We start from the raw sequence: 16409 nt of genomic DNA on the forward strand, positions 1-16409 counted from the left end.
TATAAATGCTTTACTGAACAACTGAAACAAATGTAACACACATTTCTACAAGAATTTTCTTTCAAATCTTTTTTTTTTTACCTGCCAGATCCATAGAGTCCCAGTCAAGGGTCTCAATGAGAAAGCTGTGTAAGCGGGTTTGAGTAGTGCTGGCAGCTTGTCTGTTGTCAGGCAGGTCTCCATCATTGAACACATCTCCCACATTGTCAAAGTCATCAAGAAACTCTTCACTGGTGTCGCCTCTGTCTAGAGACGAGGCTGAAGATAAGGACATGTCCTCCAGAGTCTCGGCCGCTGTCTGGCCAGAGACCTTCATAAGCAATTCACTCCCTCCTCCTTTTCCTGCTCCAGAGCTTCCATCACTGTCACTCTGTGAGTCTGCTTTGTCACCCTCAGCAGTCCGCTCAATGTCTATTGTGACCCCTATTAGCCCTGCACATTCAGGTGCAGCTAAGGGTTTGATATCCCCCTTGACCCTTCCTGGAAAAAGATTATTCTGCTGCTTAGCCTGCCCAGTTCGAGCTAGCCTGAAGCCCAAAGCCCCCCCACTGCTGCCCAGTGATTTGGTCAGGACACAACTGGGGAGTAGTGGCTTCCTCAAAGCGTTGGGAGTGTTGGGTGCTGGAGGGATTGAGAGGGTTGGCAGAGAGGAGGCAGCTGAAGGCGGTCTACTGTACTGAAGTCCTCCACCAAGACTTCCTGAACATCCAAGACTGCCATTTAGGCCTCCAAGTCCTAAACCTACTCTACCATTGCTCAACTGAGGGGGTTTGAGGTAACTACTCCGAGGAGGCCGGAGCTGAGTGTTCGTGAGAGGCTTGGCTAGCTCCACAGCCCGGTTAAAAGAGAAGGACCGTATCATGGGCAGGCTGGTGGGCGAGGGAATCTGCTTAAAGTGAGTGAAGCTGTTCGACCGCACCATGTTGTCCTGTGCTAAGGTCTTCAGGCTGTCACTGGACTGGGACAGGCTGTCTTGAGAGCTACTTCTGGGAGAGCTGGATTCAAACCTTGGCCGGACAAGGCGGGACTCTGACCCTGCTCGAGCAGGAGTGCCGGAGCCGTTTTGTCCCATTTTAGGACCTCCATTCAGTGGGCTTTGTCCTAGCTTGGTCCCTCCTTTGGGACTCATTTTTAAGGATTGTCTAGGGATGGCTTTGGGACTGGAGATGGCCACCATCAAAGCACCTGACCTCCGCATCTTGGGTGTCGCCGGAGAGACGTTCTTTACCTCCTTTGCCAATGAGGGAAGCTGTGTCTGAGACTTGTCTTCCACTCCATCTCCAGGGCTGGCTGGGGTGGTTGGGCTCGAGGGGGTCGTCCCCTCATCTTTCTTCCATTTCAGTGAAAAAGGAGAGGCACGGATCACACCATTCGGCCGTGTTCCCGGGGGAGTGGTCTTACCATCCTGGGAAGGGGTGGTTGGCTGTGTGGTACCATTTGTCAAAGGGCTAGCACCACCAGTTGAGGAGCGTCCACCGAACTTAGGCAGTCTAGACACCATGGCAGACTTGGTGGATGCTTTTTCTTCCATCGGATGCCAATAAAGGCATGGAGGAACATGGAATCACACTCAACTGGGGAAAGAATAAAAAAAAGATGATGAGATTCAAGTGTCCATTATTTCACTTGGGACACACCGACAAGTAACTTTACATCTTACTCTAAGTGGTTAACATATTTGACAATCTTTGATAACAAAAATAAAAAAGCCAAAAGTCCCATAATGGGTTGAGTGAAAGAAGAAACTCAAACGTAGTTGACTAAAAATGCAGTCAGACACACAAGCACACACATTTGTGAAGGTATGCCCTTATCTGTAATGTTTTCATATCTGTAAAGAGAAACAGTAATACTATGAATGCTTGATCTGTCCACCTCCTGCAGTGGTTGCATGTCTCTCTCCTTTTCAAAGACCGCTCACTGTGAGGAGCATTAGGGATTAAGCTGGCAAGCTTACAGGGTGACTTGAGACTTTGTCACGGAAAGTCTGGCATGATGCTTTCACGTGGTAATGTGAGAGACATAATGGCCAACTCAAGCTCTGTCTTGATGCAACAAATTTTAATCCAAACTGTAGGAAACTAAATCCAGTGCAGGAAACTGAATAGTAAGCTTGTCGTGATTTGGTTGAAAATGTAAATGTCAAATCTTCTAAAACTTGAGGATAAATAAAATGAAGACTTTCAAGACCTTTGAAGACCTGTAGCTGGCACTGATTTTGGAGGATACGGTGCCAACAAACCTGGCCAACAAAAGAATGGGCTAACAGACAAAACCTGGTGGACAAGAAGAAACCATGTGCTCCGAAGGTGGCCAGCACTATGAATAGTGAATGGGGGACGTTGAACATGTGAAGCCAATAGGGGAAGAGCACAGGGCCGTTTCCTGCTACTGATTGTTAAATTAATTCAGTTCCAATCAGCCATGTGACAAGTGTACATGTGTTGGTGGTGCACCTGCGTGTAACATCCATCTGGCGAGTGCTGCAAGATTATGAATATGAACGTTACTGAGATCCAGATGGCTGGTGTGGTTAGCAGAAAGTGATCCATCTGCATGAGGGAGCAAAGCAGTTCATAAAAACTTTTTCCCCTTGTAGAAGATAAATGATTGTTGCATCAAACAATTTTGATATTCACAAATACAAATTCACTTTTAAGAAATGGATGCTGCTCATATACAGTAGACCAATCAGTGTATCGCATGTGAGTGAATCCTTTCATAAACTGGCACGAAGATACCAAGGCAGATACTGCGGAAACTTAAATCCACTCCATTTTTGAAGGGGTGGGGGAGGGGTGCTACAATGTGGGTCTCCTAATCTGAAAAAAAAACGCCACGTTGCCCCACATTCCCATGCACAGACACACGTGTCTACAATCAAAGAGACACACTTGCCACTGCCATAGAAGTCTGGCTATGCCACCATCCTAATCTGTTTCATAAACACGCATGGATGCACACACTAAAACACACAGTTACACACAAAATCAGGTCAGCATGTGCAGGCAGGGCAACCAAAGCCTCTTTGCCCTGGGGAGGGGGGAGGAGGGGTTAGCGATTCGATCAGGGTTTTTTTTCTGCTGTGAATGACCCCAGAACCTCTCAAATTGCATTCACATCCAGCGTGGCAGATTCACGCACTGCTGTGGCAAATGTTCATTCATCTGGGTCATCGCACTCATTATGCAGCCACTGCGAGATGTCCCTCTGCAGTGCTGGAGTTTTCTTTGAAGTTTCTTGACCTATGTCACCTTAAAGAAATCCACAGCTTCAATTCTTGTCATATGATAGTTTTGTTAATAGTATCGGGCTGCTGTATATTTAAAGGCGCAATTGATGAAAATTGAATGTAAAAATGTCCACGTACATCATCGGTGCACTTTTAGGAAATTATTATTGTAAAAAATCTGTAAATACGTTGTCAAAGAATTAGAAAAAATAGAAAGAATCTGGCCACATTACAGTAAATGACTGGTTGTATTACACGGTGTGAGCAACACAACATGGTTATCATTTCCTTATACTCACACAAAGACACAGGTCAGCTCAAAAGGACCACAAATAAACAACGACATTCTAACTGACTGACACACATTCAGAGGTAGGGCACTAAACCATGCAGGCCATCTGTCAAACGGTCATATCTGAAGGCCATCGCCCCCTCCCCTTCTCCCCAGAGTACTGTCCTGTAAATAAATATCCCAGAGCTTCACTCGGGTCTATAATGGCTTGCACTAAACCCACATCAACCGGGGCAAACAATGTGTTTTTCGTGACTCTACACTGCCATTTGAAGCAAAACGTGAAATCTTGACAGTGTGAAGGGATAAATAATGTTAAGACAGTCCAGGGAGGCACATTTCAACTGAAGTAAGAGTTATAATCATACCTTTATATGGTGAAAAACATAATGTTACAGTCAAAACAAATGATTGGCACTACACCAAGAGGCAGTCTAACAAGCCTAAGCTGTTGATTTTCTGCTGTTGATATTTTTTAAGCCGATTCGACATAAAGATCTACAGAGATAGTGTAAATAATTAAGTTTGTCTTTGTTTTCTTGTCTGTATTCTTCATTGCACTGTAAAGCAACAAAAAAATAAAAGTTGTATCACGATTTCCCAAAACCTGAATGTTTTATAGATTGTGTCTGCTTCCTAGAAGTGATGAAGAGCCAAGATTAACATCCAATATCACCCGGTGCTTGAATGGTTTTACCATTGTTTCACTCCCTATCAAAGGAAACTAACAATACACAGCAGAGGGAGTAAAAATAATTGCAAAGAGAAGAGGCGTGTGAGATGCAGATAGATAATGTTAAATAGCGTTAGAAATGAAGAGACTGTGAGACAAGAGCTCAGGCTGGCTTCTCCCACAGAGAGATCTCCTGCTAGATCAGCAGTGATCCTTCAGCAGGAAGGTGAGATGACATCTTTTCTTACCCTCTGTCGGACAGGGAATGGGAGCTTTCTGTCTGTCTGCCAGTGAGGCTATTTGGCCTTACTTTATTTCCGACTCAGAGGACAGCCAGACAGAAAAATGTGATTCTGCAAGAATAAGGATGTTTATTCCTCCTCTGGCAAAGCTTTCACTTTTGAACTGCACACACACTACAACGATGCATTCTCCCAGAGTAACAGGATGGATGCAGATAGGATGCGACAGGCCGAGGGCTATGATCTATTGGGTCATTGGGGCTTCGCATGAATGGATGTGCTCTACTACACACAGTAAATCCCCCATTCTGCTGTGTATCCCCACAGCCGGTCTGACCCCAACTCCCAACGCTCATAGTTCTCTATCATTACAAAGTCTCAGCACCGTCTCTCAAGAGCAGAACGTCAGGCTTCATCGATCTTTTCTCTCTTCATTCTTCCTCATTCAATTTTGGAAGCTTGAGAAGGGGAGAATTTAATTTGAGAGTAAGGGATGACATTTTTTTTATTTTGTGTAAAGCAATCCCTTTTTCTATAGAATTTTGGAAAGAAAACATGAAACAATATCTGGAACTGAAATCAAAACTTGACGCTATGAGTAAAACTTGAGTCCTTTGTGATGGTAGTGTATATGAGCTGTTTATGACATATATACTATATAAACACGTCTATTAACCGTAACTACCGTGTACTGACTGTGACGCACCAAGTATACAGTACGGCCAACTATTTTTCAAGCTTTTTTTTTTTTATTATATTTTTCTATTCTTCAGCTTTATTTGCCAAGCTTTGTTGTACTTGTTCCTAGCTGTTATTCTCTTTCCTGTGTAGAGTGTTAAATTGTCTTTAAATCTTCAGAATAGCTTTCTAAAATACAACCGCAGTGTTTGTAACTGCGGAGGCTGAAAATACAAACAAAAAAGTAGCTTCAAAAAGACTTAACAAAAAGACCATATTCTTTTTTGAATAAAACATATATAAACCACTATGTCTTAGCTTTTCAAACCCTTAAATACGGTGGTTCACCTCCATGATGAAGTCGGTCAGACGTGGAGTGAAGGACAGGAAGGAGCAAGAAAAGATGAGGACTTTCTTCTGGCACTGTTTCATAGTATGATGTTGAAGGCAGCTGCAACTTGCAACTCCTCCCTACCTCCATCTGTCTCTCTGTATCTTTCTGGACATCTTTAGAAATCTGTCCTTCAATCATTTATATGGATTCTAGTTATATAATCCCTGTCGGAAGAGCCTAGTTTGTCACCAAGCTGGCTCCACACTTATACAAGATAAAAAGGAACACCCAGACGCACACATGACCACTATCCAAGAGCTGTTTCCTTCTTGTCCGTGAAGACTCCCGACAAATTCAAGGGCTTGTTTTGACCAACCACACCACCGATTAATGTTTTAAAGAAAATATGTAGGCCTGATGATATCTAATTCAAAGTTTCTGATCTGAGAATGGATGATTGCTTTAAAAAATATAACCTGACAACAAACATATGGACCAAATCTCGCTTCCTCCTGAATCTAAACCAAAGTGCAATTTCTCATTTCCATATATTGACGTGGTCCAGAATCCCAGTGGAGTAATAACCAGGCCCGTCATCTGGACAGAGCAGTAGTAGAGGCCCATAGCTGTGTCCCTGAAGAGATTAACAGAGTGCCATTAGAGCAGGCTAATAGTATGAGACAGGGATGAAAGCAACACTGACGCTAGGCTAATGTGTATCGAGTGAAAGCAATACTGGGCTGAGCTGCACTGATGCTCTGTGATGCTAATCCAATGAGACAGCAGAGACTGTGTGGTAATGCTGGAACTAACTGTGGTCGTTCGAATGGATGAGACCAACAGAGTGTAGTGAGTTAGCACAGTAAGATGGAGAAAGACAGTTAAGGTGTGGCAACATGCTACATTGAGAACTACAGTATGCACTCATTACATGTAACACTACACTAGATGAGCACAGTAACACAAAGACACAACATGGAGTTAGTTTTTTTATCTTAATGCACCACAGAAAAGTAGATTAGAAAACATTACCTTAAACCAGTGAATTTATGTTGACTAGTCCAATCATCTTCATCCCAGAGTCAGAGCTCGACCCTGCCATGTCACTCTGTTTCCTCCATCATCTGAACTGAAAGTAAGGTAGCACTCAGAGGAAAGAGAGCAGGAACAGGAAGACACTCCTCAGAGGTCGGTCTGTCTGCTGCCTGGCTCTCTTCTTGCATGTTTGTGTGTGTGTGTGTGTGTGTGTGTGTGTGTGTGTGTGTGTGTGTGTGTGTGTGTGTGTGTGTGGAGAACAGAGACTTTATGGGTGTGTTTAATATTTGATAGAGGATCTTTGAGGAGCCCCACCCAGTGTGATGCAAGTGGGTGAGGAGGATTTATGTTTTGAGGGGTAAGAAAATAAAAATTTCAAAGACTAATTTCAAGTAATAAAAAAGATTATCTGTAGCAGGAAACAATCTGATCAGTAATTCATATTATGGTACAAAGTCTAAAGACTAAAGCCACTTAACTCCCGGCTCAAAAAGTTTTAGCAACCAGCTAAAGTAGCACTTTTCAGTGTGCGTGCTGCCATATACTGTCATGAGGATCACCAGAGGGGAGAAATAGGAAAACAGACCCTGCCTGGCACTGAGCTGCACATGAAAAGTCACTCCAGCAAAGAGGGATTTGTTGTGGTTCTCGTAAAGATTCAATGCGAGTTCAATTTCCCCTACTCATTTCATGGTCGACAGCATACTGGTTCCACTCAGTCAACCGTTTTCAGCCGAGTGCCAGCAGTAAAACAATACGAGCATCGCCAGGTCCTCAATATCTCCTGTTTGTCAGCGTGATAAATCACAGCGGGGCGTCTGATCCAACCCACGTCAGCAGCAATAAAGTCAAAGACTAAAACACAACCTGTCTTCAGCTTTTAAATTGCTTCATGGTCGGCTTCTATTAACAAGCATTAATCAAAGGCAGCTGTTAAATACAAACTGCATTTAATTGGTGTTCTTTAAAATTAACGATTTTGAGAGCCTTTTTTGTACTGAAAACATTTTACACCAAATTACTTTGAAATAGTGTTTGTTTGTTTGTTAACCCTGCATTCATTTAAGATGAATGCACCGAACCAAGATAGTGACAAATAAACCAGAATGAATTCCTCAGCATCCACCCTGACACATACATAAGAATACCTCTACTCCTGCCTTATTATTTCATTATTTTTGCACTATTTAAAACAATAAACAAACATAACAGAGATAAATAACATCACAGAGGCAGAAAGCCCAATGGGCTTATTTGAAGTCTCCACCTATATAATAGTCAGAATCTAATTATCTCTGTTGAGCAGCCCAGAAGTTCACACACTAATTACCTCGACCACATTCCTCCAAACACCCCTTCTCTCTCTGCTTTAACATTTAGTTAAAAATGTATGTGTGGTGCATGAATGGACAGACATGTGAATATCCGTTTTCTCGTCCACATGACCTTCACTTGAACCTCACTATGAGACGACTGCAGGGCATTTGACAGCTCCTTTTGATTCTCACCTTCTGATTGGCCACAAGGGCTACAGCGCAAGTGTCAATCACTGTCAGCAAGTTCATTTTAGTCGTTTATGTAGATGGTAGCCGAAGGCACGGCGGACTGCAGCCCCGAGGCTAACTTTTCTTTTTGGAGCATTTCAACTTCACGTAGACCACAAATCACACAACTGCTACCAACGATATTCTAAGTTAAGTGATAAAACTCTCTCACCTGAACTGACTCCATGGTGTAATGGAAGAGCGACAAACCCAGTAAGCCTGTAGCTCATTAATGTGTTGTATTAAACAGGTTAGCAGAGCCTTTTAGAGGGCACCGTGGGCCCATTGATCCTCTTTCTGACTATCTTTCAAATGTCCAATGTTCACTGAGATGTAACTCCCGGTATGATCTGCCATCTCTTTCTCGAGTCTCTTTCTTCCTTTACCAACCATCCCTTTCATCAGCTGTCATCTTCTCCAACCATGACATGATAGAATAAAACGGTTATTTTGAGCTCAACCACTGCTGAGTTCCTATGTTAATTGATTTGGTTTGGAGGCAAGCAAATTATACGAGTATGTTGATAGTTGCAGAGCGTTTTCTTTGCCAATCTGAAGTGCAAAATATCAAAAATCAATATTTAAAGCAATAAACTGTTGCAGTCCAAACAATAATGACTATGATTAGATTACAAATGAGGTATTTTTCTTCTATAATTGTGAATAAAGTCTTTGTTTTGACTCAAAATATCCCAAGTCACCTATTAGCACAACAAAGAATGCATGTGCATGAACATGTAACATGACAGTGAAGGATCTTCACCCTGTCAAGCTGAAATCCTCTATAAAAAACATCTATTGAAATGTATATTGGCAGGAAACAGGAAGTCATGCTGTTGCGAAAGCATTTTCTATGATCTGTTGTTAAGATATACAGTTAATGTATCAGTATGATGTTTCATGCTTTTAGATCACAAAGAGTACAGGCACATGTATCGGATTATGCACCGCTACCAGATCCCCTTGAAGTGATTCATGAAAAGACCCAGCGACCACACACACACACACACACACACACACACACACACACACACACACACACACACACACACACACACACACACACACACACACACACACACACACACACACACACACACACACACACACACACACACACACACAGGGTCACTTGTAGTGTTATGGCCAGTTCAGCAACCGCCTGCCTTCCTTCCCCCCCCCAACATTTTCTTTGATATCAGAACAACGACATCAAATTCTCTGCTGAATCAACGGCTTTTCTTCACACCGACGTCACGTGTGGGTTGATCTGAAACATCTCCAGCTTATAAACGTCCTGTTTACACTACAAAACACAGGCCTGCTGTCATGAGTGGTGAGAGGCTTTCAGCAAATGAACCTCATGGTAAGGCCTTGCATGTGAAACACAGCCTAAATTATAAGCTTTTAATAGACCAGGTTTCTGGGGGATGTATCCTCTGTTAACGGACAATGCACTGCTCTTTCCTCTCTGCCAAACTTCCCTCTGTTCCTGTGCCTCCTTCCTATCCACTCACCCCATCAAGTTGATTCTCCTAACGAACACTTCACCCCACCTCAACGCTTTTCTGAGGCAGCACATGCTTTTACAGTAACTAGCAGACAGTCTAACGCGAGGCCGGCAAGAACAAGGCCTCCTCGTATCAAATAAGGCGCCAGTTCGTGGGTTAACATCCATCAAATGCCGTAACTTTGTGTCCCGTTCTTCAAAGGACTGGCGCTATTAAGTCAACTGATGAAACTCGAGGGGGACCCATCCAAAAGAGTGCCTGCTACAATAGAGTAACCTTTCTTTTCACCTCAGGAGCCGTCTGGGATAATCTGGCAGAATATTCATTGGCTGTGGTTGTGGCTAGATAAACCCCGCTGTGTGGACGCTGTGAGCACAGAAAGGCTATTGTGCACAGTGAAGTCCATTCTATGGTGACGACAGATGCTGCAGTTGAGCCTGTCACGCAAACACAGTATTTGAATATACACTTCATGTCTGTGCAAGCAACAGCACAGACATTAAGGACAGCCCTTTTGCCATTGAACAGGACACGAGGATTGAGTCATGACCCCGTTACCATGGGTGAAATGGAAATTTAGATAATGATATGACAGTACCGGAGTGACCAAAAAGAGGCGACGCACCCAATAAAACTGGTAGCAAGCGAGAACAAAGACACTCAAGACAAGTTTTGTTTGCTGGGCAGCGCTCTGGAAACAAAACATCACGTCTAAGAAAAAAACATCTATTTTGAACAGAGCCATGCATATCGCAGCCGGTCGCATACTGTATTTGAGAGTGACTCAGCAGGGTTTGAGCGGAAAGCACACAGAAGTTTTACCCACAATACGCAGCTCACAGTAGTTGTCCAGTGCCTGATCCCAACGATATAAAGACTCTATATAATGTCACATGACTCAAAGCCTTAAAGGATTATTGAATGAGATGTAAAGGTTTTATAGAGAGCACCCCGACAGCCTGGTGCAGTGAGAGGTTAATGCAGAACATTACCTGACGCTAATGAGGCAGAGAGGGCCTGAAGGACGCAGAGGCACATGCTTCTTTTATCCGTCACGTGCAAACACACAGTGAGGCACAGACTGAACACACCATGCTTCTGAATCTGCACTCGGCATAGGACTTCAAGCATCATATACAGTACAGTCAGGAAGTAATGGCAGGAAGTTAATGTTGATCTGCTAAATAAATATCCAAAAGATCATTTTTATCTCATTACTTCGACCTGAAGGCCACGCACACTCACTTAAAGCTATTTAGAATTCTGCTCAGGTCGATATCAGACGGAGACGGATGTTGGACATCATCAATCAAGTGCTGTCAGTGTACACGCCCACACACAAGGTCTAACCAGGACAAGTAGCTACACCTGAGTGGATGTATTATGGGTATACCATAGAAGCTTGAAATTATGCACAATATCAGTATTCTCCAACAAAGCTGATGACTGTTAATGTTATTAATGAGTCAAAGAATGTTATGTACATTGAACTTGTACATAACGTAAAGAAAACATCCACTTCACATTAAACATAAAAGTCACACCAAAAAAAAATGCATAAAGGCTAAACATTGAAGGTATAATGGAAGTAAGGCACTTCTTGACAAGGTAAAATCACATCTTAGAGGACAAAAAGAAAAGATACGACACGTAATGCAAACCCGCTCAAAAGTCTTCACTATAAGAATCTCTCTCTGAGATAGAAACCCAAATCTGTATATGCAGTGCCAGATATTTCAGCAACTGCTCATTGTGTCTCGACAATACATGTCGTCATCGAGCCAATAAAGACACACACCTGCTGCCACTGCACTGCATTGTGTTCACAACGACTCCTGTGTAAACACACAACGAGGAGGTCGTACACAGTGAAAACCACTCAACCCATTCTATATCCTGTAATAAGGCTCCTTTCTGTTGAGACGTTGTATGAAACCTACAAACTGATATAATAGAGCAGTTAACCACTGTGCTATTCTCACATTGCAAATAAGGAGATTGTATATGTATCACTCTCTATAAAATGTTTCAACAAAAAGGTTAATATGTCATAAGTCAAAGCAACTATACTTAATCTTTCACATCAGGACAGGGCTTAGCAGGGTTAGAGAAGTTATCTGTTTTTCAATAAGAGATTATATATGTATATATATATATATATATATATATATATATATATATATATATATATATATATATATATATATATATATATATATATATATCTTATCAAGAATTCGTGACAGACAGTCTTTCATTTTTATTATTCCAATGGCATTTTCTGATCTTTGAAGGACTTTCCTGTGCCAAGCTCCTGTGAATTATTTCTGACCCTGTCAGTGCATCTGGGATCCAATGTCTACACTCTGCTCCACATTGAGCTATTCCAAGCCCTTAAACATCTGTGGTCTTACCGAGGCAACTGATAAGCGTGGCTAAGTATAGCTCTGATGATAGGCCACATACAGAGAGAGTAGAGGTCAAGGAAGATCAGAGAAGAGTCAAAGTAAAATCAATTATACCACAACACACACACACACAAATGAAAACATGCACAACACTATAAGCACAATTAACTTGTACTTATACACAATGCCCCAGTCTTAAGAAAGAACACACAATACACAGTAAACACAACACCGACAGTGTAAAAGATGGAAACAGCTCACGTCTGACAGTTAGAAAAGGCGGCGTGACACTCACTTGATCTACATGGTTCCCTCAGTCTGTGATTTCTGCCATTACAAGATACATTACTCAACACTTTTCTGTGTTGTCAGTAGCCAATTTTAGCATCATGCGAGCACACTACGCCATCTTATCTGTTGGCCTCAAGGTCACATTACAGCGTCTTGGAATGGCTACTATGCACAGGGTAACGGACATCATGTGTATCTCCACAGTAAGTAGACACTGAGGGTTAGGGCACAGATGAAGGCAGGCAGACAACAGACACACAGTCTGGAAAAACCCTCACGTATTGAACTGCAATTTGGGGGGTCTTTAGCCGGCAGGCACATAGTGGAGACATTCAGCTGTTGTTGGGGGGAATCAGATTGTAAACACACCCTCAGCCAAGGTGGCGCTATATGTGCCAACAGGTGCCTAAGGAACATACACATGGATTAACGTGTGTGTGTGTGTGTGTGTGTGTGTGTGTGTGTGTGTGTGTGTGTGTGTGTGTGTGTGTGTGTGTATACGCAACCCCACCCAAACACTGAGCACACCAGGGATGTCCATCTCACTTACACTAAAGATAATCAGTCATGCCTTATCCTAATTTATGCCGGCACGTTGATGCCATGGCGCTTTGCACCGTCTGGGCTGTAATAGATCACAGCCTAAAATGACACGCACACACACACACACACACACACACACACACACACACACACACACACACACACACACACACACACACACACACACACACACACACACACACACGTTGTTATGAGACTTGACTGACAGCAACTTCAGTTGCGGTATAAAAATATGAATATGTGTGGCTGCACTGCATGATATAAAAACCCTGGTTAAATTTGAACTCCTGTCTGAGTGGAGCAGGAAAGCTTGCGAGACATCTTAAGTTACCCTTTAATCCTGACATGAGCACAGGGGGCACACACACATCTGAGTGGTGCATCTACAAACAAGCTTAAGTTCCCCTCGAGCCTTAACTGTAGAGACACACTGAGAAAGACTGTGTGTGTGTGTCTGTCATGGCAAGACACTGCACAAACACTACAGTAATCTCCCAATGTATCTACTCTATGGTATGCGTGTGCACAATAGCTGTTATAGTTTGTTATGTAATATGTAACTTTGAATATGCTCAATGCATAAAATGCCTGGTCATTCTCATTCATGGTACAGTGACTCCTTCCAGGGCATGTTATGAGTGGTGGTTGGGGGGATGCTGTGACGTCAGAAAACACAGCCTCTTCTGCTCAGTGAGGATAACTACGTATTTGTCTGAATCAGTATATTTAAAAAAATGCACAGCTAACGTTACCATCTTTCGTACCCAAACACACCCAGTCATGGAAACGAGGGTTTATTACTACAATAATTAAAAAGGCAGTAAATCTTGCCTCCACATTAAGTTGAATTGTTTTCCCATAATTTCACAATCACAACAAGGCATAAGTGTCCTGACTCACTTACTTACCTGAATTCAAGCATGTTTACGATGAGTCAGCAGTCCACTTGTTCCTTCTCCTGCGAATACATGTTGTGCAGTAGTAAGAGGTAGTTTGTGGTTTCACTTTGAGCGATAAATCTGTCTTTGAACGTGATGCTTCATTGATGTGGCGATAGTCAACCCAGAGCGGTCGTTGCACAAGTTCAATGAACAGCTTTTAACCGTGGTGCACTAATGTTTCAAACTATGTTCTGTGCTCTTAAGACGAGCTCACTGGGAAGTGGACACACAACGTGTTGGGAATTCCTCGCATTTCCATGAAGTACTTCCACTTTAAGCTTCAAAACAGCCCGAGGCTACAGTGTCACCGTTAGTTTATCTGTCGCGACGTCAACAACCGAGCACGACGGGCTAAGGAAGAAAACTTGTCCGTAAAGCGACCCCGGGAAGGCGTAAACAAACACGTGAACGCAGTGAAAATCCTCATAGAAAAAAAAACAAAAAACAGCCCCTAGTTGTTCTTGAAGTACATGAAGTGAGCAGCAGACGACCAGACGGCGTAGACGGACCGACTTCCCAAAAGCGGTTCACCGGTCTGACGTGACGTAGTGCGCTCGCGCCCAGCTGGGCGGAGCGCTCACAGACGTCACCTGGGTCTCAAAGGGTGACGCGGACTGATACGTACTGGTCCGCCTGCCCATGTGTACTATATTCGTGAGCGTGGTGTAAATGTCTACCGGTTATTCGGTCCGTTTGTTGAGTCGAAGTGTTTCGAAAAGCGCTGCATTCACCGAATGCAAACCAGCTCGTGAACTAAGTGCAGCCATTAATCTGACGTCAAACCATAATGAGAGGGCACGCGTGCGCGTGGTATCGGTGCCACAGCTGTCCACAACACAGACATGATCACAGAGCACGAGCGGTAAAGGTACTCATCATATGTTTTACTCTAGAAATACAAAATCGAGTACAAGTTGTATCTTGCATTTAAAACAGTAGTACTATTACATATAGGCCACTCAAAGCACTACATAATGATTATTGATCCATTTAAGTGCACATCACGCAACAACTGAATCCGAAGCTCATTTAATGAATTAATACATGCATTAATTGTATTTATTCATATCTCATGAAGATTACTTTTAATGTTGGTACTGTAAGTAAAGGTTGATGCCAATACATGTGTACTTTCTTTAAGAGATGTGCATGTAGTATATAGTGTAGAAATACAGTAATTCTCCTTTTTTTTTGGTACTTTTTTTCACCTCTGGTTGTGCAATATATATTACTCTTAGTATTATTCTCTGATAATGTTCTGATAACAATATGATTGCCCAATAGCAAAGGTTTTAAAAACCTTTTTATGTTTTACTAATTCATGCTTTTTTCTCCTTTTTTTCTCCACAGTTTAATGTTTAATGTTCCTTTCATTCTATGACAGGAGCTTACTCGGGGAAAATGTCTAAAGCATGGTTTCATTGAATATTTTAAGAGTAAAAAAAAAAGATGTCTTCCCTTCAAGGGGAAAAACAACAACAGACTGCCTGATGACTTGGTTGCTTTAAAATGCATGTTGTGATTTTTCATGTAGGCTCACACAAGTTAAGCCAGTCATAAGGTGAAAATGTTAGTGAGCAACATAACCACTAGAGGGCAGCCTTTACCCTATTATTGCCTTTGAAAGTTCACACTCTCAGAGGTGTCCTTCCTCATTTCCTTTTACCTTTTATGCATGTGTTTGAAATATGAAGGAATGTGAGAAAGTCAGAGAAAAAATAAGAAGTGTGTGAACATATGTTCTCTCTGGCTTGTAAATCTTCCTGGAGACAAGTGCCAACTTCAATGAAAACCACCCTCCCAAAAAGTCACCCCTCTCTCTATAAGCGCAGCTCTATGTACTTTTCCCTTACCTCAGCAACATTTAACTGCACAGAGTTCAGATACCTGTGCACACACTCAGCTGCAATCAACAATGAGCCAATGTGAAAGGGAAGAAAGTCAGACAGAGAGGAGGGGTTATGGCAAGCATGTAAAAAATAGATGGATCAAATGAAAAGTAAAGACTGAAGGCTGAAGAGGGCTGTACAAAAAGAGCACACCCTCACAGGAGCCGGTAAGACGCAGAGAAAGCTATCTGGCAAAAAGAAAAGGAGAATAACAAGGGAATAACAAGAGAAGAAAAGCCTAGGTAAGATGTTTTTTTCAAGCAGCAAGGGGATATATAATAGCTTGTTAGACTATAATAACTTCCTCAACGTAATGTCCTCTCAGTGTAATTCTACCCTCTGGTTCCTCTGTGATGGAAAATCTTTGTTTTCCTGAGACTCAATGAGCTGCATTGTTTTCCGCTACGTTATCTGAATGAGTGAAAATGGAGTAATAGACTGTAAATGACACCACCAAAGAAAGATGGAAAAAAAAATGCATCTATCAATGGAACATTATCTTGGTAAGTTGATAGTCCATCAGCGCTAATTGTTTCTTAGATTTTAACGCAAATGTAATTGATGTCACAAGATGTAAAGACAGAGGTGGGATGCTGCTTTAAATAGATACCAATGTGTATCATGTTTCTTTTTCAATCTTTCAACTACACAGCCTTGTCTGTGTGATCAGTGTGAATTAAGCTAATATTTTCCTTCGGCAGGAGCATTTGTCAATTTCTTCTTCATTGGATGTTTCAGCCATGAACCTGAGTTTGACCTTTGCCTTGGTTCTTCT

The 16409-nt window shown here is 42.4% G+C and overlaps 1 protein-coding gene across 3 annotated transcripts in view; it reads right to left on the reverse strand.

Moving 5' to 3' along the window:
- ccser2a (coiled-coil serine-rich protein 2a) overlaps window positions 1-14252 on the reverse strand; it is a 46126-nt gene extending 31874 nt beyond the window's left edge. For all 3 annotated transcript variants that reach the window (XM_068568185.1, XM_068568187.1, XM_068568186.1), the window contains exons 1-2: window positions 13713-14252; window positions 82-1574 (exon numbers count right to left, since the gene is read on the reverse strand). In XM_068568185.1, the coding sequence (XP_068424286.1) occupies window positions 82-1531 (1450 nt within the window). In that variant the 5' untranslated portion in view covers window positions 1532-1574; window positions 13713-14252. The remainder of the gene's footprint in view (window positions 1-81; window positions 1575-13712) is intronic.
- Window positions 14253-16409: the final 2157 nt, after the last annotated feature.

This window comes from Clinocottus analis, unplaced genomic scaffold (genome assembly GCF_023055335.1).
Source record: "Clinocottus analis isolate CAN_PGR_092001 unplaced genomic scaffold, fCliAna1.0.p SCAF_8, whole genome shotgun sequence".
NCBI classification, from domain to species: domain Eukaryota; kingdom Metazoa; phylum Chordata; class Actinopteri; order Perciformes; family Cottidae; genus Clinocottus; species Clinocottus analis.